General features: G+C 39.9%; 1 protein-coding gene across 1 annotated transcript; it reads right to left on the reverse strand.

The window, feature by feature from the left end:
* Nucleotides 1–1739: 1739 nt before the first annotated feature.
* Nucleotides 1740–23848, reverse strand: DGCR8 (DGCR8 microprocessor complex subunit). Its single transcript, XM_055797683.1, has 14 exons — nt 23570–23848; nt 17055–18050; nt 16446–16608; nt 14852–14994; nt 13843–14125; nt 12015–12212; nt 10595–10696; nt 9901–9999; nt 8655–8737; nt 7407–7507; nt 6863–6969; nt 6528–6655; nt 5985–6098; nt 1740–5636 (listed from the first exon to the last, which is right to left on the reverse strand). The coding sequence occupies exons 2-14, from the start codon at nt 17775–17777 to the stop codon at nt 5553–5555; spliced, it is 2328 nt and encodes a 775-aa protein (XP_055653658.1). The 5' UTR covers nt 17778–18050; nt 23570–23848; the 3' UTR covers nt 1740–5552.
* Nucleotides 23849–27101: the final 3253 nt, after the last annotated feature.

The following is a 27101-nucleotide window of genomic DNA, read 5'->3' on the forward strand; positions in this document are numbered from 1 at the left end:
TCATGCTTCTTCCCTCCTGCCCTCAGGGGGAAATTCAGGTGAGTGAAATAATACATCTGGTGGGCTCACTCTTTTAAACAGTTGAAACAGCTTTAAATAAGTATTCTACAACTATATTCAGACACAACTGTTTGAAACCTGGGCTGATCTCTAATGCAACACTATCCCTTCCCGCCTGAGTGTCATACACCACACAAGCACTAGTGAACAGCCGCTGTTCACCACCACCCAGAGCAGAGCAGTGAGGGCCCTGCCAGCGCGGTCTAGCTCCCTGAGCATGTCAGCGTGTTACAGGGACCCATCACCGTCAGCGCTGACTTTCCCCAGCTCTGCCCACCTGTCAGAATAGCACCCTGTCTTTCAAATAAGCTGGTAAAGGTTTAGCAATCTTCAACCTTCCATAAAGCATTCACGTGCTAGATCTTTGCTAGGAAGCAACAAATCTATATTCTAATAAAACCACAGTCTAAAACTGATTTATGCTGAGACTGTAGCGTCACTGACAATACAATAATGGCTTGCTTAGATCACTCTCTACAACGTACAAGTAAAGCAGTGATAACTTTGCTCTAGGCACACCCTCACCCGTGAGAACTTACTGCCTGAAGTTACCTGTAGACACCGGTCCAGGCCATCCTCCTTGGCAGGAAATTTTTCATTTTTGATAAAGGCTCATTTTCCTCTGACTATAGTAAAGTCTTGGATGCCTTCAGTCAAATACCTCTGATGTCACAATGATCTCTGGGAAGGCTGTCCTCTAGGAAGCCCCACAGAGGCTTTTTGATCCTATAGTAGCTTTAAGAGGGGTAACATCAGCCTTGTGGAAAAACCATTTATGGTGGAGTGATGCGTAATTCAGCCCTTAATGAAGAATGGGAAAGCGAGGGGAGCGTTCCCTCAGCTTACTCAGTGCCTGAGGTTATAGCTGAGGTACTGCGGACACTGTTTCTTTCTACCAAACAACTGCCCTAGGCAAAAGGACCTTGGCTCGGGCATCTGTCTTACTGTGAGCCCTGTGCAGGAAGAGAGAAAGGCAGCTGTACTCAATGCAAAACCTTAATGCAGTCAGGTCAGCATGTACAGCAGAGCCCCAGCCACGCCAGTGAACACGACCTGGTGATGGGGCCCAGCACCTTAAGCTACACTTCCAGCGTATGCACAGACAAACCTGGCCGAATCCCACCTCCCACCCTGGCACAGAGCTGCTCTCCCGCCAGGATTCGTGCTTCTGCACAGCTGCTCAGCTCCTCACGTCATTGTAACGCACTGCGAGCCACGCTAGAGACAGTAATACTGACTGTTAGCAGCGATCACAATTTTAAATCTCAAGCTACTGAACACACTTCTAATGTACGTTTAATAGGGACTGAACAAAAAATCTGCTGTCATAGCACACGGGCTTGCCGATACCCCCTCCTTTTTAGTTGGGTGGGCACGTGACAACAGGTATGAAACCCAGCAAGCTTGCATTGTGTCATTTCCAAGTGTGACATCATCGTTCAATTAAAAAATAAAAATTGCAATTCCAGAAAAGGTTCAAAATTTCCTTTCATTCTAAGCAATGTCTAAGGATGAAAACACTCAATTCCTTACCAAAAAGGAGCGATGAGGTAAGTACTTCCACAACCAATAAGCCTGCACTGATGTAATTTCTATTTTAAAATACCTACAGGACCTGAGGAATAAAAGTTCCCTTTTCTGAATATGCTTAAGCTATCACAATACCGATGACACTGGAGCATTTTATAATATCAAACTTTATTGCTCAAAACTAATTGTCTGAAAAATACACATGTAGTACTCAAAGACCAAACACATAGGATTATATGATTGTGCAGAAAAAAAGCAAGCAGAGGCTCAGTGAAAATGAGGCTTTAGAGTTGTACCAATTTAGCACTGGCATCAAGCAGCTGCACCCAACGCAGTTCCTACAGCAACCACTGTTACCTACTTGGGCAATAAGAATTAATTTAGTTGTGGTTATTTCACTGTCTCAGATAAACGTCAGAATACTGTAACTGATAATTTTATTTGGTTAACAACAGCATGGCTTCTTGCACTTCACATTGCTTTCCACGGAAAGGCAGGAGACTGTCGCTTCCTGAATTTTACTCCAGAACCAAAGCACAGTCTAGAGAATTAAGATAATCGTGATGCTTTTCAAGACCTGGATGTTACAAATATGTCTGTATAAAGCCTAACAGCATCACAGGAAAGTGGAAGTTTACATACAGCGGTTAAGTTTATGCATAATAGTCTTTCCAAACTTCTGAGTACCCAACTACTTCATCAGTTTTGTTTAATAAATATGTAAGAAAAAGCTGGATGACTGGTGTTTAAATAGGTAGCATCTGACTAGTCACTGGAAGTCACAGTAAGTTTTCCATCAGTACCATAAAGATTTGAATGCACACAAATTTAATCCTGAAAGTCAATATACCACACTTTTGTCGAGAAGCACATAATATGCAAAGCAAAAACTGGCTAATTCCCAAAGGATGGAACAGTTCTTAAAAATACCCTCCATCCCTATAAAAATACCCATCCTCCTCTGAATATAGAAGGGATAAATAACAAGTATCAGTGACAAAAGCAGCAGTTGTTTTATGCATTCATACAATCAAGATCTAAACCTTTACAGCCGATTACCTAGAAAACACAAGAGTTACAAGACAAGTTTAGGATACATCTTGAATCACACTGTAAGTGTTCATGCAGAAGCTGAAGTTAATGCAATGATCTATCCTCTATCACAGCAGCTCGTGCTTATGTGCAAATGCAAGACTGTTACACTCCAAACAATAGTAAACATTAAAACACAAGAATACTTCACAATGACATAAACAGCAGTTAAGTTGTTTGTTCCAGCAGTTATTGCGCTATTTTCTGGACATCTCTCCAGTTAAAGGCTGCAGCAAGGTCTAATACCATCTTTTTTTGTTTGTTTTTGTTTAGAATGCATAATAAACGTTCTAGGCTTTGGTTCACAATGAAATCTCTGGGTGTTTTAATTAAGGGCAATGGTCACCTTGTGATTCTGATGGTGGCAGACTGAGGTAATACAGCAATCCTCTTAAAAATAATGAAAACAAATTTGTAAGCGAGGCATCTGCGGATATTCTGCAGGTGACCTGCAAAAACATTGACATTCTGATTTCAGAGAAATAAAAAATATCTACGAGGGTGATTTGTCTTTTACAGTGCCATCCAAGTATAGATTTTTCTGCTGAAAACACATAAGCTGAAGTAAAACCTACCTAAAAGCGCAATACATTTAGGCATAGAAGATATAAGCCCTGTCTTTATGAAAACAAAACAAAAAGTAAAAAAAAAACTCAAAAAAAAAAACCAAAAGAGAGACAAACAGTAATCACTGCTTGTCACTACTGCACCAATATTATATACCCTTCAAAAGATGGAGATTTATTAAAGCTATACAAAAAAAAGCAGAGGCAGTGGTTTTTTTGTTGTTTTTTTTTGTTTGTTGGTTTTTTTTTGTTTTTTTGTTTGTTTTTTTTTTAGATAGGCCACTTCTTTAAATAATAGTTATGTATAGTCTTTGAACTACCCGTATCCTGTTACAACAGGATTACAACTCATGGAACTGAAAAGCTAAATACAAGAATAAAAAACGGGGTGAATTCATATTTGCAGAGACCTCTGAGCATATCACTCAAACACAGTAACAGGCAAGACTCCAAGACTCCTCCTGTTTTACCTCAAACATTATATGCAACATATTAGAAAACATTCGTTTGAGATAGAAATTAAAGTCCATGTATTTCCAAAATAATGGGTGATATTAAAAGAAGGTCTTGCAATACTGATGCCAATATTGTTACAATCCAGTAGGCACTAAATTCATTATACTGCAGCACTCTTGTGTGTAACAGCGGGGCAAAAACCCCAAACCAATAACCCATAAACAACGCCCTCCTTGAGCCCCCCGATGACTGTCCTGAAGTACCAGGAGCTGCAGCAATCACCAAGAGCTGACCCCTTTCACTCCCACAGGAGGAGTCGTCGAGTGTCAGACAGAGCAGTACAATGCTTGGGGACATCACTGAACCCTGCCACCACCTCAGTTTTTGCTCTCTTCCTTTAGAACAAAGAACCCTCAGGCACGATTCCAAGAGCAGACTTACCACCCAGGGAAGAGCCTCCTACACGGAAGGAAACCCGCAGAGCAGCGCTTTCACTACAGCCAAACTAATTCCTTCTGTGCTTAATTTCATAAAGCCTCAGATGACGCGGTGAGTACTGCCTGTTTTCTAAGATTGTATTTTATAATAGTTGCATATTTGTGATTTCCTTATTTATCAGTTGAACCTGTTATGGTCTCATTCTACTCATTACTCTATGTCATATTCCAAATCTACATTCTAACTTTCTTTGCAGAAGTTACACTTTTTCTTTAAAAACTAAAAATGTAATTAAAAAAGTACAAACAAAAACTTCTTAAAAAACCTAAATCGCTGCAGTTCTTTCAGATTTCTTAGGGTTGTGTTTGTTTTTTTAAAAAATTCCTTTGCTTTTATGGTGCAAATTAATTTTAAGACATAGCTGATCAAGCTAGATGTATTCTGACACCAAACAAATGAGAAATTGTGTTATTGCTGGGAGAAGGGAGTGGAAGGTGTTTAAACACATCATTGGCAAAATATTTTCAGACTGTCAACCATCCTCAGCTGTGTTTTGGCTCCAAGCTTTGAAAACAGCCTTTCAAATTACAGTTCTTATTTTAATCAAATAAATAGGGTCCTATTTCCCCCTTTCAGCTGATCTGTAAACTAACACAGGCTCTTTTCAATTAAAAGAAAACCCAGTAATTCTGGATATCCAGCCTGTTGCTCTTAACACTACCAAGTATACTTGTTCTTTTCAAGTAATAAAAAAATCTGCATACTGTGATCTTGAGTAACTAAGCCTGGCAGGAGACAAAGAAACAAAACAAACAGCATTACTGGCCTAATCCTATGGCATTAGGAGCATTGCTCATCACTTTCATGTATTTGTCACCAAAGTGTCTTATCAGTGCATATTATTATGTGCTGAAATGCAACAAAACTTTTCACAAAAATAGTTTTAGGCATGTTCATACAAGAATATGTACATATATTTATTTTATATATACATATATATGAATGTGTGTATATATATAATACCAGCTTCAACCTGTACATAGATATTCTGAATTTCATCCTTAAAACACATCCATTTCAAACAATATGGATGGCTTTCCAGGAAAAAGTGCTTGATTGATTTTATCCTGTGTGAACATGCCTGCCCTCTATGCATTTGCCCAAGTAGAGATCTTTATGATCAATCCTTTAAACGTACGTATCTCAGAGGTACTAAAAAAAAAAAAAGAAAAAAAAAAGAAAATAGGAAAAAGTAATATTGCCCTGATGATGCAAAAAGAACAATGCATAACTGAAGCAGCTTGGATTTTAGAAGTTATCTTGCATTCTGCAGCAAACAATTTTTAAATAATGGTTGAAAAATCTAGTTCCTCCATTTGTGTTATTGCTCCCCGCTTGTAAATTTTCTCATTACACGTCAACGGTACAGAGAGGTTCACTACCAGGTTGAGCCGATTCCACTATTGTCATCTTGGGTTTCTTTCGCGTCTCCTCCTAAAACGTTATGATACAAACACCACCACACAGTCATGAAGAGAATATAATAATAAAACATCGATTTAGAATCTTGAAAAATTTTAGCCAAACTTGCATCAACTGTTGTTGTGAAAGGTTAACTTGTTCTAATGTTGAAAATAAATTTAGTGAAGTAGGTAAAAGGTAAAATCAATTTATAAGCTGGTTCAAGAGAGAATGAAAATCACTCTAAAAGTAGCCCTCCCCAAAACATGAAGTTTTTAACAGCTCTCTTGATGCTAGACATGACATAAAACAAGTCAAAATTCTGATCGCCGGTAAGCCTGACCCATGGCATGTCTGTAAACACAAAGACCAGATACTCACTCTTTCTTGTGCCAGTTTTTTCATTTCTTCCTGTAACTTGTTCAGGATGTGCAGATTTGGCTTGTTCTTTTTGGCATACTGCTGAAGTTCTATCACACTTTTATCAGAGGTTTCCTATTCAACAGAACCATAAAGCAACAACAGATAAGCTTTTCTGATGAAAAAAGAATACTAAAATATGTGGAGCAGAAGCTTAGTATGTGATAGCTGTACTTCCTTAAGTAATAACATTTATTTCCATGAGTCAGTTAAATATTAATTAGGTTATATAATTTCGACCTGGAAGATGCAAGATTAACACAATTATTATTGTCAATGAAAGCACTCATCTTACGTTCTGGCAATAGCAAGGTATGAGAATCGATTCAGAAGAACTGAGAACCGGTCACCAATGCATACTGCCTCTACCGTGACAGGGAAGAACGCTACTATGCCGAAACAGACACCATTAAAAGTTTGCTGTAACTAGTTAAAAACCCAGAAAAATACAAAAGCCAAAATACAATTGCAAGGTAGGTTACAATCAAACAAAATCATGTTCACCTGTTTAACCATCTTGCTACTCTCTCTACCATACATACGCAAAAGAGAGCCCCAATTTTTCACATGTGGATGCAGTAGCTGTAGGATTTTCTGAGAAGCTAATTGTTTCCCCACTCTTTTATTTTTGCCTGTAAAATAATCATGAAAATGTGTCAATACTGGCACATTAGGTAATAAGATGTTTACTTGCATTATTCAAAACTGAGATAGCAGAGAAGAGTAGAATCAGCACGTAACAAGCTAGATAGCTGAACAAGCACCTACAAAATGGACAACAAACAAGAACAGGAAAAAAGGAAGATGTTATCAGAGGGCACACCAAGTACTGTACTTACACCAGCCTCGCACTGTGTGCTTGCCACAAGTCATTACATATTCGCTCTTCTGATTTTTACCAGGAATCACTTCAAACTTTATCGATGTATCACCCATTCCATGGTTTCTTAAGCACAAAAAAAAAATAATTGGTATCATATACTAAGTAAAATTACACTCAACTGAAGTGGTTGCAGTTGTCTTTGACAGACACTGCAATGAAAGCAGATACATTAATAATAAATTTTAAGACATTAATTAATAAAGAGTTCATTTTCAGATCAGTAACTTGACTTGATTGGAAAGGCAAGCCTGTATAAACAAAGAACAAATAGATCTGTATGTCCCACAGCTAAAACCTCATCTCAGAAGACAAGAGGCACGAACAGCAAATATGACTTGCAGGAAGATCCAGCATTAACCCGTTCAGCCCCAGTGAGCTGGGCCAGCCCACGAACCTCCAAGCTGCTGCCAGACACCGTGGGCACCAGCAACCAAGCACACAGCGCGCCCAGGCCCAACACCCGTACACAGCAGAATTTGCTTCTTATTCCACAGCCTCACCTTTTAAGGCACTCATGGAGAATCTGATACGGAGACAAGAGTCCAGCTTTACTGGTGAGTTCATATACCCGTGAGTCCTCAATACTGATATGGTTAAAATACTACAAAGGAATTGAAAAGGGTTACTGTGTTTTCGCACAAATAAGACCTTAGTAGCGTTCTTAACCCTCATTTCTCCTTTGCAACAGCAAAGAAACTCTGTGCTTAATACTTTAAATTTAAATCCATAATGGAGGCATTTACAACATCAATAAAACTGCCACACCTAATCATGTATTTGCATACAGAAATCTAAATAATTCCTTTAACTCCAATTTTACATTATACAAGATGGACATAAAAATGACAATCTTAAGAATCCTTCATCACTCTTTCTCACTTTGTTTTAACTAATTATGATATTCTACTTACCAAAATGCTATGGTTTAATAAAAGAAAATGTAACAACTATTGGAATGTTTTGTACTTTATTATAAAACAATGAAAAAAACCTTGTCTGTTTTCTTGATCATTTCAACAGCGTAGGGCTTACAACACAGTTTTACGTTAAAGCAAATGTACAAACAGCTCATTCTGTGTATTACACTTTTCAAAATTAAAACATTCCTTCCAGGCTTTTCCTTTACTCCTTACTGATGGTCTGTTACATGCTGAATTGAAAGCGAATGCATCACTGCTGAACAAGCTATTAAATATTTCCTGTACCTGAAAATACAGTGCACACTCTCCACTTAAAGAAACTTCTCCTTTGATTTTCTCAAATGCCACTGCTTAAAGCCTGGAATTTTAGCTGTCTGATCTGGCACTAAATAGCTTTCACAGGTAAGTAAAAACGCCTCAGAAGCCTGGACACTTTTTGTTCTTACTTGGTCTTCTAAGACAATCACACAAAACCTGACAGCATCTAGTTCTGAACCTTTCAGGGCATCAGCCAGATGAACCTGGAAGTCAGGACAGCACAGGCAGAGCGCTGTCGTGGAACATTTCAGGTCTTCCATAAGTGACCTGTTACTTCAACAAAGGACTAGTTCTCTGTATCACGGTACATTTTCTGACGGTTCCCATGGAAAAATAAGTATTTTGATTGATTGTCATAGATCTTGCTTTAAATGAAAAATTTCACATTTCTATCCCACTGAGAAAACAATGCTTTGAGTTTTTATTAATATTTCTGACACTGAAGGTGAATGTTTTTAAAACAGACTCCAATAATGAGCAGACTCCAGTCAACAAGCAAAAGCTCTGTACCTCAAGTTCTTCACTGTCTTTGGGCTTCTCCTCAGAGGTCTGTTTAACAAAGTCAGGAATAAGGATTTCCAGTGTAGCTCGAGCTGCAGAAAATGATTAAATATCCTGATTAAATTTATTTTAAGCAACACTTGTAAAGAACAACAGCATAATGAAGCACTCTCTTAAGCATGCCTCACATCTCCCCTAGAAATCTCCACTCAGAACAGAGAACAACTTTACAGATAAGATTGGCATCTTGGTTTTGTAAGAAGTATATTCACCTGCACTTTAAAGAAAAATATTTTTCTACTTTTTCAATTCTGTAATGAAAGTCTCACAACTAATTAAACTAAGAAGAACCTGTTTTTTGCAAATGCCTATGAAAGGAAAAAAAAATTAAAAAAAAAAATCAGGTCTCATTTTAAAAGTGATGTAGAGCCCTTAGGACCTAAACTTAGGGTTGTTATCATCCCTTAGTCGCTCCAGTCAAACCCTAGCCTGTATCACTAGGGCACTCAGAACCCCAGTACTGTACAAGAAGTGCACCCACGATTTGCCTAGATTTTTATAGCAAGACCCTTTTTTTCCATGCACAATTCTGGGCTGGCTTTTGGCAAGTTAGCCACAGTGATGTATTTCCCAAGTGCCACAGGTACACGACATATCTTTACAATTTTGAGAAGTTATTTTTCTTGATCTTTGTGCTAAAGACATTAAGGAGGTCTAAGGTGTCAGCCACATTCTCATCTAGATCTTAGTTATTACAGACTTACACAATTAGAACTAATTAATGAAGACAAGTACTTGGAAATCAATCACATAGTTTAGCGCAATTGTTTCATTACCAGAGAGAACCAAAAGCTTGAGGGAATTTTTTTGGTTTTGCTTTTAAAGAAGGACAAAGATTTACGTTTTGCTAAAATCCACCACCAGGTGTTTACAGAGCAGGTGACAGCATAAATACAAAGCCTCCAACCCCTTCTTACTAGTTTGATCATTATAGACACTTAGACCTCCTCAGTATACATCAATAGTTTACATATAAGTTTCTTCATGTTTTTCTCTCCCAGTACACTGTTGCAACCTAGGGTGGTCAGAAAAGTCTCTGCAACAGTATTTATCACTTTTACTAAAAAGACACAAGCGTACCTTCTTTGACTATTAAAATTATTCCTACTTACTATGAAAAATACGTCATCTTCAAAGCAGAAATGAAAACAAACAAACAATTCAGCAGATCGTATCAAGAAAGAAAAAACGTTACCAGCTTTATTCTTGGCAAGTTTTTTGCTGCTGGCAGTTCCTGCCCCGTAAGTTACTCCATCAATAATCACCGAGGCTCCAAAAGGTTCACTTGGGTTCTCTGGAAATGGAGGAGGAAAGAAAAAGAATGCTTTTCAGAATTCTAATGTAAAATACTCATGAACATGAAATACCACCCCTATCAAGGTTTGTTTTCTTCTTCATTTCAGCTTCAAGACGGATGGAAATTGTTTACTCTTCAGAAAGACTGAAGAATTGCTTACTCTAGTGTATGAAAACCTAACAGTTTTCCATCAACAGAAACTTGCCACCATGTCCTATGTTCTTCCAGATGAAGAACTTTGACGTTTTAAGAGATCATTTGTATAAGCAAATATTAATTGTGCACAGTCAGTAACACTGTAATTGCCCATGTCACTGATGCAACCTTTCAGGTGCAAATGAGCTACCCAAATCCATTTTCACTTAGGCACATAACTTGTACTGTTATTTTAAATATGCCTGCTGTTATCCTCCAAAGCCATGTTTAAGATACAGAACATGCTTCCTAGCAAGAATTTGACTCACAACAGACTTCCAAGACATTCCCTAGGAAAAAAGTCCATAGTTCAAATATTTTTTCCCCCAGATAACCAAGCAAGAGATAAGCCCCTCAAAACAGCATGTGGTCGATTAAAAAAACTTAACAGACTTACCACATTCAAAAAAATTGTAAACAGGGCGAACCTTTAGGACTCGTTGCATATATTCATGCAGTATGCAAACTTCAGATTTCCCATTGGGATTAATGACGAATTCTACAAAAAAAGACAGAGGGAGGAAAAAACAGCTAAGCAGTTTCAGTCTTTAAAATTTCTGCTACAAATAATTAAATGCCAAGCTCCAAGGGGTAAGTGCCCGCTCAAATCAAATGCAATGCTGTTGAATCAGACATGGATACTTATGACCTCAAAGTCCATTTTCTCTGAAGAAGTATTGAGAAATAAGTCTAAGAAATCTACCAACAGCTAGAAGTGCACTAATTATTATGAGCTAAGTCAAATATTCTGTGTTCAATGTTTGCAGTCCCATGGCCTCTGAACCTCTACACGCAGCCTTTTTGACAACTAACATCAATTATAAATCCTCCAATTTGCTCCTAAACATGTTTACCACCCTTCTAACAACAGGCATATAGACCTCAACCTGCAAACCAGATTCACTCTGGGGTTTTTTTTCCCCATGAAATCCTTTTTATTTGAAAGTTTGAGGGTTTTCCTGCAACAGTATTGTCAGTCAAGAGCACAAACCCTGCCTCAGCAGCTACTATGGCAGTATGGGAGAGAAAGATTTAGACAGATGAAGTGCAAGCAAGTTCTTAATTTAAATAGTTTCAATGTGGCTCTAACCCCAGAATTTAAGGTAAAGTGTATTAACTAAAAATTCCACTGCATTTCCCTGTCACAGGGAATGGTCAATACGCAACTTACAAGCTTTAATTCTGCTAAAGAGAAGAAACCCAGAAACACGACAATGTACAAAACAACAAGAAAACCCAAATCACAGGTCTACGGACATTTTAAATACCAGACCACAGTTAAACATACTATTATGGCTACACAGCCAATACAGCCAAGATCCAGTTCCCCCAGCTTCTCATCAGACATGATATCCACTCCTGGCACCACAGGACACAACTGCACGCACAGTTTTCTTAACAGTATCTCCCAAACTGCTTTAAATTTGTATTTTTAATTGTAGGTTTTAATCTGGATCAATCTGGCATTTGTAACCAGTCCCTAATTTGGGACCAATTAGAGCAGAGAAGGCAGTAGCACTGAACCACTAGGCATGAGTGGTTTTAGTAACAACCAAGAGTAACTGGTAGCTGAAGGTAGTAATCAGTTGCCATGACTGCAACCTGAAATAAAAATAATTTAGGAATTATTCTTTTAATAAGTAGTATATTTTTACAGCATTTTTCCTTTGCTATGTAATATGATGGATCCAAGAACATTAAGTTCTAGAACAAGAAGAAAGTGAACTTATTACAGGATTATTTTTTTTTTCAGTCAAGTTCAGAACTGTAATTAGTCTTTGATATAGAGTATTTGAACTACAGGTACACAAACTAACCTTTCTTTGTAGGTGCATCTTGGACAGACAAGGTAATGAGTTTCTGATTGGCAGGCAGAATAGGCCGCTCAGATTCTGCCTGCTTCCGCTTCATTTCACGATTGAATTGCCGTCTCTCAGCCCAGGTTCTGAATTTTTTTACAGTAACTTGTTCGAAGTCGAAACGCTTTTCTAGATAGCGTCTAAAATCTTCCAGATCTAAGAAACACAAGCAAGTTACTCTCTCTGCTTTACCACTGAGGAAACATCAAGCTTGCCATTCCCACCGTTTTAAATGTTATAATTACTTTTTTAAAATAGGAGCAAAAGTAGCACGCTCAAGGTTAAGACACTCTTTTACACTAACAAAACTAATGACAAGTTTTCCTGTTACTGGGTCAAATGCAAAACACGTACAAACTGGAAAACAAAACAAAAAAAACACATTTGTCACTTGAACAGTTTACTAAGCCCTAACCAGCATAACACCCAACACAATTTGTAACAAAACACTAGTAATTGCTCTACTTCATCACCTATTCACCTTCTCATTACCTGAAGTAAGGTATACAGTGAGTAAAAACAGTTACGCTATTAGCCTCAGTTTCCTAAAGCCAAAACCAACTATTGCTCCCTACTTATTAAACAGCATACCATGACACACTAGATAATGATGCTCTATGCACTCCACGAGTGTCTGCTGGCCTCTAAAGAGAATTTAACACGTTCATTTTCACACACAGAGTACTAAAAGGCTGCCCCCTTGGAGTACAGCTGCTTCTCCTTTACAGGATACTTCTGCAGATCATATCAGCAAAGGTCAACAATAGCATCCCAAGATGTAAACAAAGAAAAGCAAGCTGTTGGTATGGTTTCCTTCCACAAGGAATTCCAAATGCAAGTCACACACTTGATCACTCAGTAATTTTTTTTCAGTAATACAGAACAGATCCTATTTAAAGAAAGAGATAGACAGGTGAACTTCATGTAGAAAATAAGCGCTCACTGGTTTTAGTTTTGCTGCGAAGTATTGTGTTTGGGTTTTTTTTAATCCTTTGGCATGGCTTTTGGACTGAAGAGGACATGTGATGACAAGTTTTATGTTTGAACACTACAAAGGTAAATGGCAGCCTACAATCCCTGTCAGTGTTCTGAGCAGCAGCAATTCACATGGACGGTACCCGCAGGTACATAGCTGTGCTAAGTGGCAGATGAGCTTTCCCTCCAAGTTCCTCTGTAAGTTTGGCAGCGATTTTGATGTAACTTCTTTATGCAATTTTTTGTGTACAAGCCTTCAGACTTGCATAAATAACGAAGCATCACACCCCTCTGCATGAGTGCAATTACATTTGCATGACATATTCTGCTAGACTTGTGCAAATAAGCAAATTTAGTGTAACTGCATCCATCATCCATCTTAAGAGATCATACTGAAATAGATATAATTCAGCCAATATAGAGACCGCATAGAAAAGCCTATTTAAAGAAGCCACACAAACACACTTGACAACAATTCATATGTACACATTGACTTAATTGATTCTTAAACTAAAAGTCTACAGGACTAAACTTCCAAAATTTTCATTTTTGCATGCTGCACTGGACTCTCAAGTTTTCAGCAAAATCTCCACTGTATATTTTTCTCTTCCTATTAAAATTAAAATTGATTTCTAATACTGGATCTATTTCTCCAGATCTTTGCATATGAGAACAACAAGCAGAAAGACAACTGACCACTTAATCTCAGGCAAGGTATACACTCAGGTGCCAAGTCTGCAACAAAGCATATCTATCCCAGATGCCATCACCCCAACTCCAGCCAAGAAAAGACTCCACTTCCCATACATACCTACAGATTCATCTTTACATACTTCAACTTTGGCCTTAACTTGTCCTAAGGCTCCTTGTGCTGCATCTCCCCCTGAGGGGTCTTTGTCATCTAAAGGCCCAGAATCAGCTGCAGTAGAATCTGGTTCTTCTGTTTGGCAATCCAGTTCTGAAGATTTATCTAGGTGCTTTACAGGTGATACCTCCCCATTTGGGGTAATGTCATTGTTTTGTTCCCTTTCCTCATTTTCCTTCATTTTTTTGTAATGCAAGCAGGGAATGCTACTAAGGGGAGGATCATGTTTCTGCAAATGTAAAATAATACAGAAGGTTTCAGTACCTCAAGGTCACCAAAAACAAACTCCAAACAAAAAAAAAGGTACCAAGATGGAAGTTACTTTTATTTAGTCTAGGCTCAAGCTTCTCTTCCATCAGCAATCTTGTTCTGACTCCAGATCCGAGTACGTCCATTCCTAAGGTGTCTTGACACCGTGTAACACTGATACCAACCTTGGAGTGCATTTGCTGTTATAGATCCAAACTATATTTTGTTCCATTACATGCAAACACTACCTGCTTTCATAAAATCCATTGAGCTCTCTTGGGGTGTAAGCTCATGACATTAAATTCAATTTCTGCAGATTCCTTGGGTTCACGAACATCACATGCTTATTACTTCTGTAAATTTGGACCACAAGCTGCAGGCTCAGGCCTAGTTTATAGCTACAAATAAATGATCTAAATAAATTTAATGGTGTAATAAAAACAACATTTTGCAGCCATATGCTAGAACAACAAAGGCATGACCATCTCATTTGCTTTACCTGCCCAAAATTCATTGCAAAACCAAAGAGAAAAAAACACTGTAAGAAAAATCGTATCATAGTTTCAGAAACAGGAGTTTACTTTTCAAGTACCTTAACTCTAACACTCGAAAGAAGCCTGCTAGAGTAGAAAACTATTCAGCTATTTGCAGGCAAGAATCTAATTTTTTGATCTCAGTAAGAATTTAAGTAATTGACAGTTCTCACCCTTATGCTTCCTGTTCCCAAGAAATAAGGTCTAGACCAGGTAACAACTCTAGATTCTCTGTGCAGATATACAGGAATGCCCGAGTTATGGAATGTCATAATCCATCCATCTGGCAAAGGTTCTGTAGGAGGGCGGCCACGACCTTTAAAGCAAAGAATGGCTTTAAACTTGGATAGACTGCTTAGAAGAACAGAACAAGAATCAAGGTTTTTATTTTTTTTGCTTTTTCTGTCTCAAATTATAAACTTACACTGAAACAAGACTGAAGTTTTGTAGAAAGATTTCATTTTGCTTTAATAAAAAGGCATATGCTTCTAACCCACATTAAATCCTGCAAAATTACAGATTCCGTTACAGTTTCAACTGAAAAGCAACAGTAGCACTAACTTTTTATAAAGACCGATTTGTTCATTTCACCACTGAACTTTCTCTTCTCTTTACTTTTTCTAATGTATTTTTGTCATCACAGCACCACTATATCTAATGGAAAAGTTGTACTTGCTTTTGAAACAACTGAGTTTTCCATTAAAAATTTTTGCACCTGACACTCAGGGATAATTTGTACTGGGACACCACTAGACCCATAGACCCAAAGAGCAGCAATGACTCAGGCTGTAAGCTAAGGCTTTCCTATAATATTTTTCAGCATAAGCACAATACAAACCAGGACCAGATCTACAAGCCTCTATAATGAAATCTTAGCTAACAAGAAGACTACTTCTTCCAAAAAACAAGACTGAAATTAGAGTGCAATAAGCCAATATGAAGAATCACAGCAAAAGAAAGAGTATTGCTGTAAAATCTTATGCTCACACTCAAGTTAATATGTGGCCTCAGTCCTTTCTACTCCAGAAATCGGGGAACGGTTTCACTCCTCTTTACATCAGAAATCAGAGACCGGACTCATCTCAGCTGGGAGCTTCCCAGCAGTCCTGCGTTAGTATAAAATTTTGGAGGGAAAAAACTGTTTGGTTTCTTATTTCAGCATACAGTGAAGCTGTAAAATTCTCCTCCAGAGCCGATTCAAATTTTAATTCCTATTCAGACAATTTTCAGTTACATACTTCTGGATTGGTTCACATTCTCAGCTTTTCTTTATTAGTAGTTTGTAACATTTACATGATGAAAATGGGTAAATGCAAAGCCACTGAGTTACCTAATGATTTTTTTAAATTTAGTATTGCATGCATAAAGACTTAATGTAGAGCAGTTTCAACAACAGAAGTTAAATAACTTAAGTAGGAAGAAGTCTACAATGACCAAAACCAGCCTTCCGCTGGTTTAGGGTATTGGAGATAAAAAAAATAAAACAATATCCTCATTCACCTCCCCACTGCTGAAGTAACGTGCTTGATATTTTTTCACAAATCCACACACTAAAATACATTCTCATCACACACAACAGCTGAAGACCGAAAGCACTCCCCCAAAAATTGTATCCTAAAGAAAGAAGCCTTCAAACAATAAAATCCTGTACACATATTAACTACGTTGCGAGAAATGCTATCCCACACTTCACTTGCTGATATGCCTTTGTTCTAGAGACATACACCACATAAAAAAATTACAGATATTTAACAAACATTATCTTACTTTTAAGTACAGTTTTAATTTTGGTCATCATTGGCTGCACACTTGTTTCTCCATCAGACTGGTGATCACTTTCACCACCATATTTCTCATTTTCTAGTCTCCTTGTTTTGGGTGCTCGAAGACCCTCTTCCAGCAGAGCATCCACATCATTATCAAAGTCATCCTGAAAGAGACTCCATCAGACACTATCCTTTTGGGTCTGCTAACCTCCCTTTCCCCTTGCAAAGAAAAAGTATACATTTTTGCTATGTACTTCCATACAGAGAGAAACTAGAAATTTCCAATGATGCCAGTAAAAAGACTGAAAAATAAGAAAATAAGTTTTTGTAAGTGAGAACTGTTAATTTTCATGACAAAATGAGCTGTAATTGTGTAAAAAGCCTTTTAAAGGTTATTTTTAAACAGGACTATAGAAGCTGCCACGCAACTCAGAAGCTTGACCAAGATAATTTACAAAGGTCTTCGGCCGAAGTTCTGCCCCTGAAAGTTCTGCATTTTTGACAAGTACTGCACATTTCTAGAAGAGACTGTTTCAGTGAACATCTTTGCATATTTTTTTCTAGCCACTTGGACACCTCTTACCCACCAAAAACCTGTGGATTTACTTACCTCATACGAGTAATTCAAGGTTTCTTCATCCACTTTATCTCTTTGAACGATTGCTTTAGATGTGAACCCTCCTCCTTCTTCATCTATTTCCATCAAATTGTCGGTAAAATCTTCTAGCTCATCCAGAACTGCATATTCCACTCTCTTTTCCTGATCAATATCATTTTCATCATCCTTCTTGTCATCATTTTCACCCCCTACTCCTACAGCTTTACCATTACTACCACCAAAAGGACAAACATGCAAATCCCCATTGACATTATTAATACCAAAATCTGTATCTGCCTTATAATCCTGCTCAACTCCAGTGTACAGAACTTTCCTGTCTTTGCTTTTGCAGCTCTCTGTAAAGCTAACACTAATCTTTACATCTTTAAGCAACTTAAGATCTGGGGTGAACTTTCGAACTGAAGGTGCATGACGAGCAGTTCTTGGGCTTTGGTCACTATTGTTAGGGTCTATTATAAGACGACTTTTGTAGCAGGCAGATCCCTTTGTGAGAAGCTGTGTTCTGCAGATACTGTGCGTGTCCCCAGCAGGGGTATCTGACTGTCCATCACCACCAGAGCCAACGTCCATTACCTCTGCGTCACTGGACGTTTGCAGGGGAGGTGGTGGAGGCTGTTCATTAGGCGGCAGAGGTGGGGGACAAGTGTGATTCTCCACATTCATTTCTCTTGCAGGTTCTTTAGGGAGGGGTGGTACATTTTCATATTTCTCCATTTTTAAAATTACTGTTTTTAAAAAAACAATGCCTTAATAGATGTTTATATCTATATTCCTAACATGCATAAGTCCATCAAGATTGGTTTATCATGTTCTATTCAATATGCAACACTGATGATTCAGTTAAGCTGACTACATTGTTCTTTTCATTAATGTAGACAGCTTTCAGAATCACTGTCTCAATTATTGGAAATCACAATGCATTCAGCTTAAATAGCTGAAGACTAAGACTGCATCTTCATTGGACAAGCAGGTCTCTCTTCTTTCAACCTACAAGAAGAAGAAGAAGAAGAAGAAAAAAAAAAGATATTTGTCACAGAAAAGAAATAGAAATAGTATCCCAGGCAAAAAGAAAAAAAAATGTCACTCCTTCTGGCATAAATTTCAAGTAGAAGCGAGAGTGACATTTTACAGTGGAAAAAGCAGGATATCTTGACACCATTTTGAACAAGACTGGAATTAGACTCTATTTACTGCTTGATCTGTATACCAGCATTAGAATTTGCTAACACATAGCTCCCTGTATAATTTGTTGACTATCTCTGCTTGGTTAGCAGGCAGGGCTTTAAGCATGGTATTCGTAGAGACCAGACTAAACCCGGTGCATTTGGGGGGGATTCTCCCATTACTTAAAATAACCTGATATTCAAGCCATACTTACCCACACAGCAGAAAGGATAATTAGCTTACAGTTTAAGACCATCTGCAAAACCAACAAGATTTTAACAACTATGGTCTTATAAGACACATGGCTTTTTGCAAGTTTAAGTTACTGGATATTTTTGAAATCTCACTGGAAGTTTTAACAGGAAATCTTTACTAAAAGCTCACACAAAATGACTCTCTAGATAACCAGATACGAGACACTTGATCTTATACTCCATACTATTATGCAACTATATATTTGTTACGTCTGAGGAATTCAGGTCCAGATACATAGCATTAAAGCTCAAATGAATTCTGGAAGGCATTTAGAACCCAGTGTTTTTGGTAATTTAACCTGGCAAAAATAATCAATTGCTGTAGGAAATTTTACGGGGGGGGGGGGTGGGGGGGGGGGGTGCAGGGGTGTGTGTGTTTTGGGTTTGTTTGCTTCTTTTCTACATTAAGTGGGTTCTTTCTACCATGTCTTCAATGGCTTCTTCAATTATACTTTTGTCATCTGTGCAGGACTGTAAGTACCTGGGGAAAGGATGCATAATTTCTTACCTGCTATTTTGGTTTCTCCAAGTCCCTCCATGCTACCCCAAACCAGGCTTAAATCTTCCTACCAGCTAGAAATAAAGCAGCAATACTCTGCCTGAGACAGCCGGCTGGCTGAAGCTGCTCTGTTCAAAGTATTTCCAGGTAGCAGAGAAAGCCTACCCAAGTGTTCTAGAAAGATAAGCTCCAAGTACTTAGTGTTGCTGTGTAACATTTGAAGGCAACAGGGCAAAATGACTGGGTTATCATGAGTGACTTGGAGAAGCCAAATACAATTCTCTAATGTATCTCTACGCCAGCCAGAACAAACCAAAAACAATATCCAAACACCAACTGGGGGGCAAGGCAGGAAGCTGGGAATTGGGAGTTATAATGGGATCAATTCAAATTCAGCAGCATACAGAAGAAGCTACCTACCTGGAAGCTGGAAGAAAGCAAAATACATAACAAAGCAAACTATTTTAGTGATTTAACAATTTAAAAAAGTTTTGTTCAGGCAACAGAAAAGTTCGTATTTTGTGGATTTTTTTTTGTGGTGTGTTTTTTTTGTTTTTTTTTTAATATACTCAAAACTGTGATGCATTCAATACTCTAAGCTTGACATGTATTGGAGAATTGCTAAGGAAAAAAGACTCAATTTTGATAAACACTCTAAAATAATCCCATCTTCTCCAATACAAACATACTACTTTCCAGAATGAAAAACCAGCTCATTGACCAGTAAAACAAGTAGTTCTATACATTTTAAATCCATTCCATCCTAACAAGATGATCATACAATCACCTGAGCAGTGATAATTCCTTCTTCTTTCAACAGTTTCTGAAACACCTAATACAGAACACCTCTAAAAATATATTTGGCTAATTACCTTCCCCCTTCCTCATCTTCAGATTAAAAAAGGAAAAAAAGTGAATGACAAATTAAGTTCTTCACAATAAATCATTAGTGTCTTCATTGTTAATTTTGAACAAATGAATCAAAACTCACAGTACCAGGTTCACTAACTGCTGGAACCTAAATGCCTAAGTAATCTAATTTTTCCACCTTGGAGTCTTCAGAAAAGAGCAAACATAAATAATTTACACAGAAATGAAATACTGAAATTGGTATTCCAGAATTTGAAAGAACACTACCTTCCCATATGACCAAGGAACTACCTGGTCCAACCAGAAAGACTATGTTTGACAAGTTGTAAGACACAACTGTTAAATCAATTTTCCACATCCCTGACACACATGCTGCTCCTACGCTAAAGAATGTTTTAACACCACCAATGTCAAAACACAAGAAATTAATCTTTACCTGCCTGGCTTTGGTAGTTTGCTGATACTACACCTCCATCACAGAAGATGTCTTGTTATTCTATTCAAGTACTATTAACAATGACATTCTTGTTGTCTTCCCTTTCTTGTTGGCTTTGAAATAACGAACAGCATACCAAATCACTGCCAGGGACTGTCTGCTACTCAGTGCGCATACTGCGGCCAGAAAAAGTACCAGACCAAGATCAGTTTAAACTAGCTTTTGTCAGAAACCTGCCACATCCCTAGGGCAAGATAACAGTCTGGTGGCTCTACAGTTACAGTGGGCGACAACACCTTCCTATAAGCTACAAAAAGCCAGGGAGAAGCAGAGTAACACAGGTCCAATTCCCATCTACTTTCTTGCCAACTGATGTTACAATATGCCCTTTATAACAGAGGTTGGGGGAAAAAAAAACAACAGAAAAAAAAGACGACAACAAAACCAGTAACGATTTTCCCATAGATATCAGGTATTCTGAAAGAAAGACAGAATAGACGAAAACCAAAATTATGTTAGATGACCCAGTAAGTTAAATACAGCCAAACAGACCTTAGGATCAAGGGAACCCCAACCACCACACATACCTAAACACAGACCTAGCATAGTTGGTTATGTAATATTAAAATACAACCTAAGTTAGCCTGCCTATTGTCATCCTTAACTAACTGGCCCTGAAAGAACAGATCTTATTCTCCAAGGCTTCACCAAGTTCCTTCGACAGTTCCATAAAGATTCCTTAAAAAATACAAAACACCATTGACAGCTGCAACAGCCAGTACAAAACACCAAAGGAACTCTGGATGAACTGCTGAAAATATGAATACACAGCTCATGTTCTGCAGGTCATCAATACATGGAAATTTCTTACTTTTAATTGCTTGCTCTTACTTCAGCAGACCAATTTGAAAAAGTTTCATGTCACAAAGAAAACTCAAGAGAAACAGATACATGGTGAACACCTAAATGTAACACAGCAAACTGCACAGGCCCCAATAAAAGTAGTGGCTTGGCTGTCTTACAGATCTTTATTGAAGGTAGAGAGAAAAAAAATATCTACTACTACATTAAATAAAGTGTCACTGCCTATTCCTGCAATCAGAAAGGGGGGAGAGTACACAGAGAAAAAAAGTATCTTTTCAAGACAAGAAAAATTACAGAATCTTAAAATTTGTAACCAGCACTGCCCAAACTCAAAGAGAAACTCCCTTCACCGTACCACATGTTGGCAGTCTTTCAAGTGACTTCAATAAAGAACATTATTTTCTTCACGAATACCTGTAGCTGCAGTCAGGAACATGGAACAACATATACCACAGATTCTCTCTTCAAAAATTACTTTTAAAAATAAAATGTATTCCTTGTCTGAAACTGTTTATTTCACATTCAGCAGAACCCAAAAGGAAGAGTGGCACAGAGCAAACTCTCCTTATTTGCTCTCCAAATACAAAGTCCTCCTCCTCCTCCAGCTCCAAATGGCAACTCCGCAGAGCAGAATTTATTGAGGCAATGATTATGCTAAAAGATCCACTTATCTTTAACCCTTGTCAGTACAATTCCTTGCTCACAATTAACTACCTTCTTTTTATTATACTTATACCTGTTGTATCTTTGTGATATATACAGTCCTAAAAATAAGTGAATTCTATTTATTATCATCAACTACTAGAAAACCCCCAAATTAAGCAGGCTGATTTTATTTTCTTTAAACCAGAACAGGAAGACTCAAAAAAAATTTTCTCTAAGTTAACTACTAGATACAGGAACTGGTTCCTCTCCCGATTGTCAGCTCTAGAATAGAAAGATTCTGAAGAAAATAACCACTTTGTCCAAGTCGTCCAGGCAGTTTAAGAAAATACTGTTGGGGCCCGACCATAACATTATCAGTGGCAAATACAGACAAGGCTCAAGAACTTCTCTAGTTCGCAAGGCTTCATTGCATTTCAGAACGAACAGAGTACATAATTTTGAAAACGCACCTTCAGAAACGGCAAAGCAATTGCTGCTTTTATAGCTTGACTAGTTTTCTGACAGGGTTTAGATAGTTTCAATTAATTGCGTAAAACTGGAAACTTTTTCAAAAATTTGCAAATTGATGCCTTGGAAAAAATAATTTTTCCCTTCACATCACAAATAACTTCTTACTTGTAAAGAAAGACAACAGACATAAGGAACCAAATTCTCCTCTCGTTTTCTAAAAAAGCAAAATAATCCCGATAATTGAAAGGAGCTGCCCCAAAGAACTAGCGACCTAACTTATCCAGAATTAACAACAGGAACCCCTAAGTTTAATTAGCTAGACGAAAGGGAGGAGAGGTGCGCTCCTGAAGGTAACCGTAAAGATCTCATTTCAATATCTCTAACAACATGAAGGAGCAAAGAAATGGAATGGGTTCCCCCAGCACGCCCTCAAACTCGGTACGAGGGAGCGCTGCCTGGATGCGAGGGGGGCCGTGCTCTCAGTAGGCAAACGTGCTTCATAGACAAACCTTAAGCCTAGGGAAAAGAGGTGCAAAACAGAGAACTCTATCTTTCCAGGCAAAAAAGGTGAAGAAAGTTAGGAGAATAAACCTTTCAGAGACTGAACGAGGCCGTTTAAGAACATCTAACTGTCCTTCGCCATTAATAGAAGGCGCAGGCAAGGAGCACTCCGAGTGCGGGGCAGCCACACCACTCTCACCCCAGCCTGGCCGCCCCACCGCCCCAGGCCGACAGCAGCGCCCGGGCCAAGGGCCGCCGCTCGGCCGCTCCCTGCGAGGTGCGAGACACGCGCCCCCCGCGCAAGCGGAGGTGCCCGGCGGGACCCGCCGCCCCCCGGTGGGCCGACTCCGGCCACAGCTTCCCCACCACCCCGCCGACCAGGAGGTGTGCGGAGAGCAGGCTGGCACGGCCTTCGCTTCCCTCCTCCTGCCCCGGAGGCTGCAGCGGGACCGAGCGGCGGGCGGGAAACACCCCCCCCCTCCCCGCACCGCAGCTGAACCGAGCGCATCAGCTCTGAGGGAAGGACGCTCCCGCCGGGAGCGGGGGGAGCGCCGCACAGCAACCCCCGCCGGGCAGGGGAGCCCCTGCCCCCCTCCAGCTACGGGACGCGGGGGCGTTGGCCCGCGCTGCTCGGGGACCGACTCCGCGGGGCGCCGGGCCGGAGGCGGGGGGCGCGGCGGGCCAGGCGGCCCCGCGGCCTGTGGGGACGGAGGGGTGACTGTCCGCGCGGCGGCGGCTGGGCCGCGCAGCCCCACTCGTGCACGGCCCCCTCCCCCCGTCGCCCCACGGGGCCAGCACCCACCTGAGCCATCCCCGGTGTCCGTGCCGCTCCTCCGCGAGTGGAGGGGGGAGGGCGAGCTCGGCCACCTCACGAAAGCCGTCCCCCTCTTTGCGCCGCTGCCGCCATCTTTAAACGCCTGCTCCGAGCCGCTCCGGTCGCCCGACAGGCGAGACTCCGCGCTAGCCCAGCCAATTGTCTTCCCGGTCTCTGCTGTCACGGATTTGAAATCGTGGTAGCCATTGGTGGGTTCCCTGGCATGTTAACCCGCTCTGCCAATAGAGACCCGAAAAGCATCCGCCCTCACCGCCGCAGGGCAATGAGAAGGAGACGGGGGCGGGACCGGGGCGGCGGGAGGGCGCGGCCGCCCATGACGGGGAGCGGCGCCCAGCGGAGGGCGGGCTCCTTTGTCTGGGGCCTGGGGAAGCCGCGGGCGCCCGGCCCCTGGGAAGCCCCGGTCCGTAACAGCCCCGCCGCCATCCCGCCGTCTCCAGGGCAACCCGGCCGAGCGGGGCCTCGCCGGCGGCCAGGAGCGGCGCGCAGGGAGGTCATTAAAGGCAGCCGGGGAAGGGAGAGCGGCGGCTAGCGCCTGAGGGGAAGGGGCAGCGTCGGCCCGTGCCCCGCAGCAGAAAGGCCCCACCAAGGCTCTCACCCGCGGCCGTCGCCGCAGGCAGAGCCACGGCCCACCCTGGCCCAGGCGGCGGGCTCCCACCGCGGGCAGCTGCTGCGGCGCGACGGGGCAGGGGTGCCGCCCGCTGGCGCGCCGCGGGTTTAGTCTTCGCTTATCGTATCTTGCAGCAGAAGCCAGGGCTGGAGGAATTACCGCCTTTTACCGGAGCGGAACGGAGGGCCGCTCCAGGCCCTCACCCACTAAACAAGTTAGCTAAACCCAGCCCCTCTCCTACAAACACTGCTTGCTTTCTTTAAGCAGCAGCACAGTATTACCCCTCCAAAACTTTGATTTATATTTTTAATTTAAGTAGGACTATTTTCCATGCCGTATGTACCAAGCAGGTCACAGCTTAACACCGAGCTCTCAATGTTCAGACACAATTTTTAAGTACAGAAAACTTCTTATATTATTTACGTAAAATTACTTCTAAAGGGTTGAACAGTTGCTGTTCCAGTTCACTCCAATACTTTATAATTTGCCCCAACAGTAAAGAACTATAGTAGCTTTTACAGATATATTTAAAGCGCTGCCTCCTTCATCCTCCACTATCACACTGATTTGAAATCAACATCAGGTACAAAACATCATCATAATACATATTGGTTTAATCACTGACAATATAATAGCATTTAACTGAGATAAACGCTTTTGTTCGCTTCCATATGCCATTTCGGGACATTAGAATCTTCTGATATTTACCTCATGTCTTTGAGATCCCCAAGTACTGCTATGAAAGGTAACTAATATTTTAAAATTGTATTTTGAAGACGTCTGTTAGGCCTTTGTGTTTGTCTGACAGGACCAATAGATCTGATGATATGGTGGTAATTTATATGGAGATAATGTCATGGTACTGTATCAACACGTAATGATAAGGTTACTGAAATCAGTTTAAATCTTTGCAAGCTGTCCTCAAAACCTGAAAGCAGTTTCTGATTTTTAATTTCTCGTAACAGGCTTCTGCACTCAAGCCATTATTTTAGAGTGGTGCTTAAATTATGACAGCTTTTACTAATGTTCAAACAAACCACTTCAGAATGTGTATTTAATAAATATCCATGGTTTGCGAAACAGCCATTTACATCACACTTCAACCTTCAAAGCACAGGGGGAAAAAATCTCATGGTTAAGTACAGAATTTGAGTTGATGTTGGCATTTGCTGCAAACTAGATCTGTCACATCACCTCATAAAATGCTAACACTGTGACAGGAGAAGATTGTCCCTTTCAAATGGTACATGAAAATGCAAGTATCATGACTCATTTGCATCCAATTTATGTGACTCTGTAACTGCAGTATTGCACCGAGAGGATTGCACACCTCAGAAGTGGTTAAATTTTCTGTACGTACATAAGCAGCAACATTTCAGAAGAGGCAAACACACAGATTTTTGCATACTCAGAATTAAAATGCCTGCAGTGCTCTGAAAGTGAAAAGTCAGTATGCTATTTTTCCATTACACATCTTTCTTCACAATCATACTATGACTTAAAGCAATAACAGCCAGTTCTTTGAGACACTGACATTACAGAGAAATATACTTATTTTTATAAACCACCCAGTAGCAAAACAATGTTTTCATCAAAACAATGTTAAAATCATAGCTACATTTTTAACCCAGAAGGCCCATGTGACCTCTGGAGAACTACTTCTGATCTGCTTTGTCTAACGAGTTGCAAATTCACCTGAAAATTTCGATCACCTGGACTTCTGATGGAAGACTCCTCAAACATGCACAAAAATCTTGCCACCCACCCAGACTTCTGAATTAGAAATGTGCAGGTCCATCCGCATAGTGGAATCAGGATTTACAGTAGTATCATAAACTATCATTATCATCAGGAAAAAAAAAAAATCAGTTCCTAACGATAAGGAGATTTTCACATACAAAACACAGGAAGGCTGGACAAGGACTATTGCTGTCAACACAAAATACAGAAAAGAAGCCTATAAGGAAAACAACTATGACCTTCCTAATAAAGTTAACAGGCTGCATTCATCAGAATGAAAATTAGGTGGAGCCAGTGTCTTTCTTGTATTCTTAGTTACAATGTTAGTAACTGCGGCACATATGGCACTGTTAAAGCAGTGAAAGCTACTGGAAGACAAATTTCGCTCAGCTCCCATTACTTCAGTATTTCAATAAACTGTTTTGCAACTTTTTTTTTTTTTTTTTTGTACTGGTAAACTGGTGTTTGCATGCATTACATATTTTTGTGTGACACTTTGCTGAAATTTGCTCTCCTCAACCTAACCTGTCAGTCATCACCTGACAGCCATGGAAAGATGTCAAGAGGACCCCCGTGAGAAAGCTCAGATCAGTTCTCTGATGTCAAAAGAAGTGGTTGATTGCTACAGATAACTGAAGTAGACACATCCTTTGGCTCAACAGTACCGTGGAATTACTACACGGATGCCAGACGCAAGATTAGATTTAAGGCAAACCAAGTGCTTCTGTAAAGAACAGAGTTCTGATTTTTCTGTTGGAGGAACTTCATCCAGTTGGCTACTTCTCTAAAGTTTCAGATTGCTGTTAGCATTTCATCCAATAAGGCAGACATTTTTCTAAAGAGTATTACTTAAAGCAAGATATGACAACTAAGAGGTCAAATAAAAAGTAAGAACTTCAAAAAAACATTCTCTGCAATTGCCCATCGGACCTGGGTTGGTGCTATTGCACAGTGACAGAGGCTGCCCTTGCTTGTTCTTGATCCACAGAACAAACTTGTTCCTAGGGCTGAAAATCGTGCATTCTTAAATACCCTCAATTTATCTATGGGAATATTAGAGAAAAAATTAAATTACATCCATGTGGGATAGAGTACCAGCCTTCACACATTGCTTTCTATAGGCCCTTTCATCTAAATAGTTCAGAACACTTT

Source organism: Falco peregrinus, chromosome 2 (genome assembly GCF_023634155.1).
Source record: "Falco peregrinus isolate bFalPer1 chromosome 2, bFalPer1.pri, whole genome shotgun sequence".
Lineage (NCBI taxonomy): Eukaryota > Metazoa > Chordata > Aves > Falconiformes > Falconidae > Falco > Falco peregrinus.

Excerpts from the sequence above, each read along its gene's own strand:
- DGCR8 (XM_055797683.1), bottom strand. The coding sequence starts at position 17,777 with ATGGAGAAATATGAAAATGTACCACCCCTCCCTAAAGAACCTGCAAGA. Across the intron at positions 7,508-8,654 it reads AAGACAGTGAAGAACTTGAG|TATTTTAACCATATCAGTAT; the intron begins GTACAGAGCTTT and ends ATTCCTTTGTAG. Across the intron at positions 6,970-7,406 it reads CTCCATGAGTGCCTTAAAAG|AAACCATGGAATGGGTGATA; the intron begins GTGAGGCTGTGG and ends TTTGTGCTTAAG.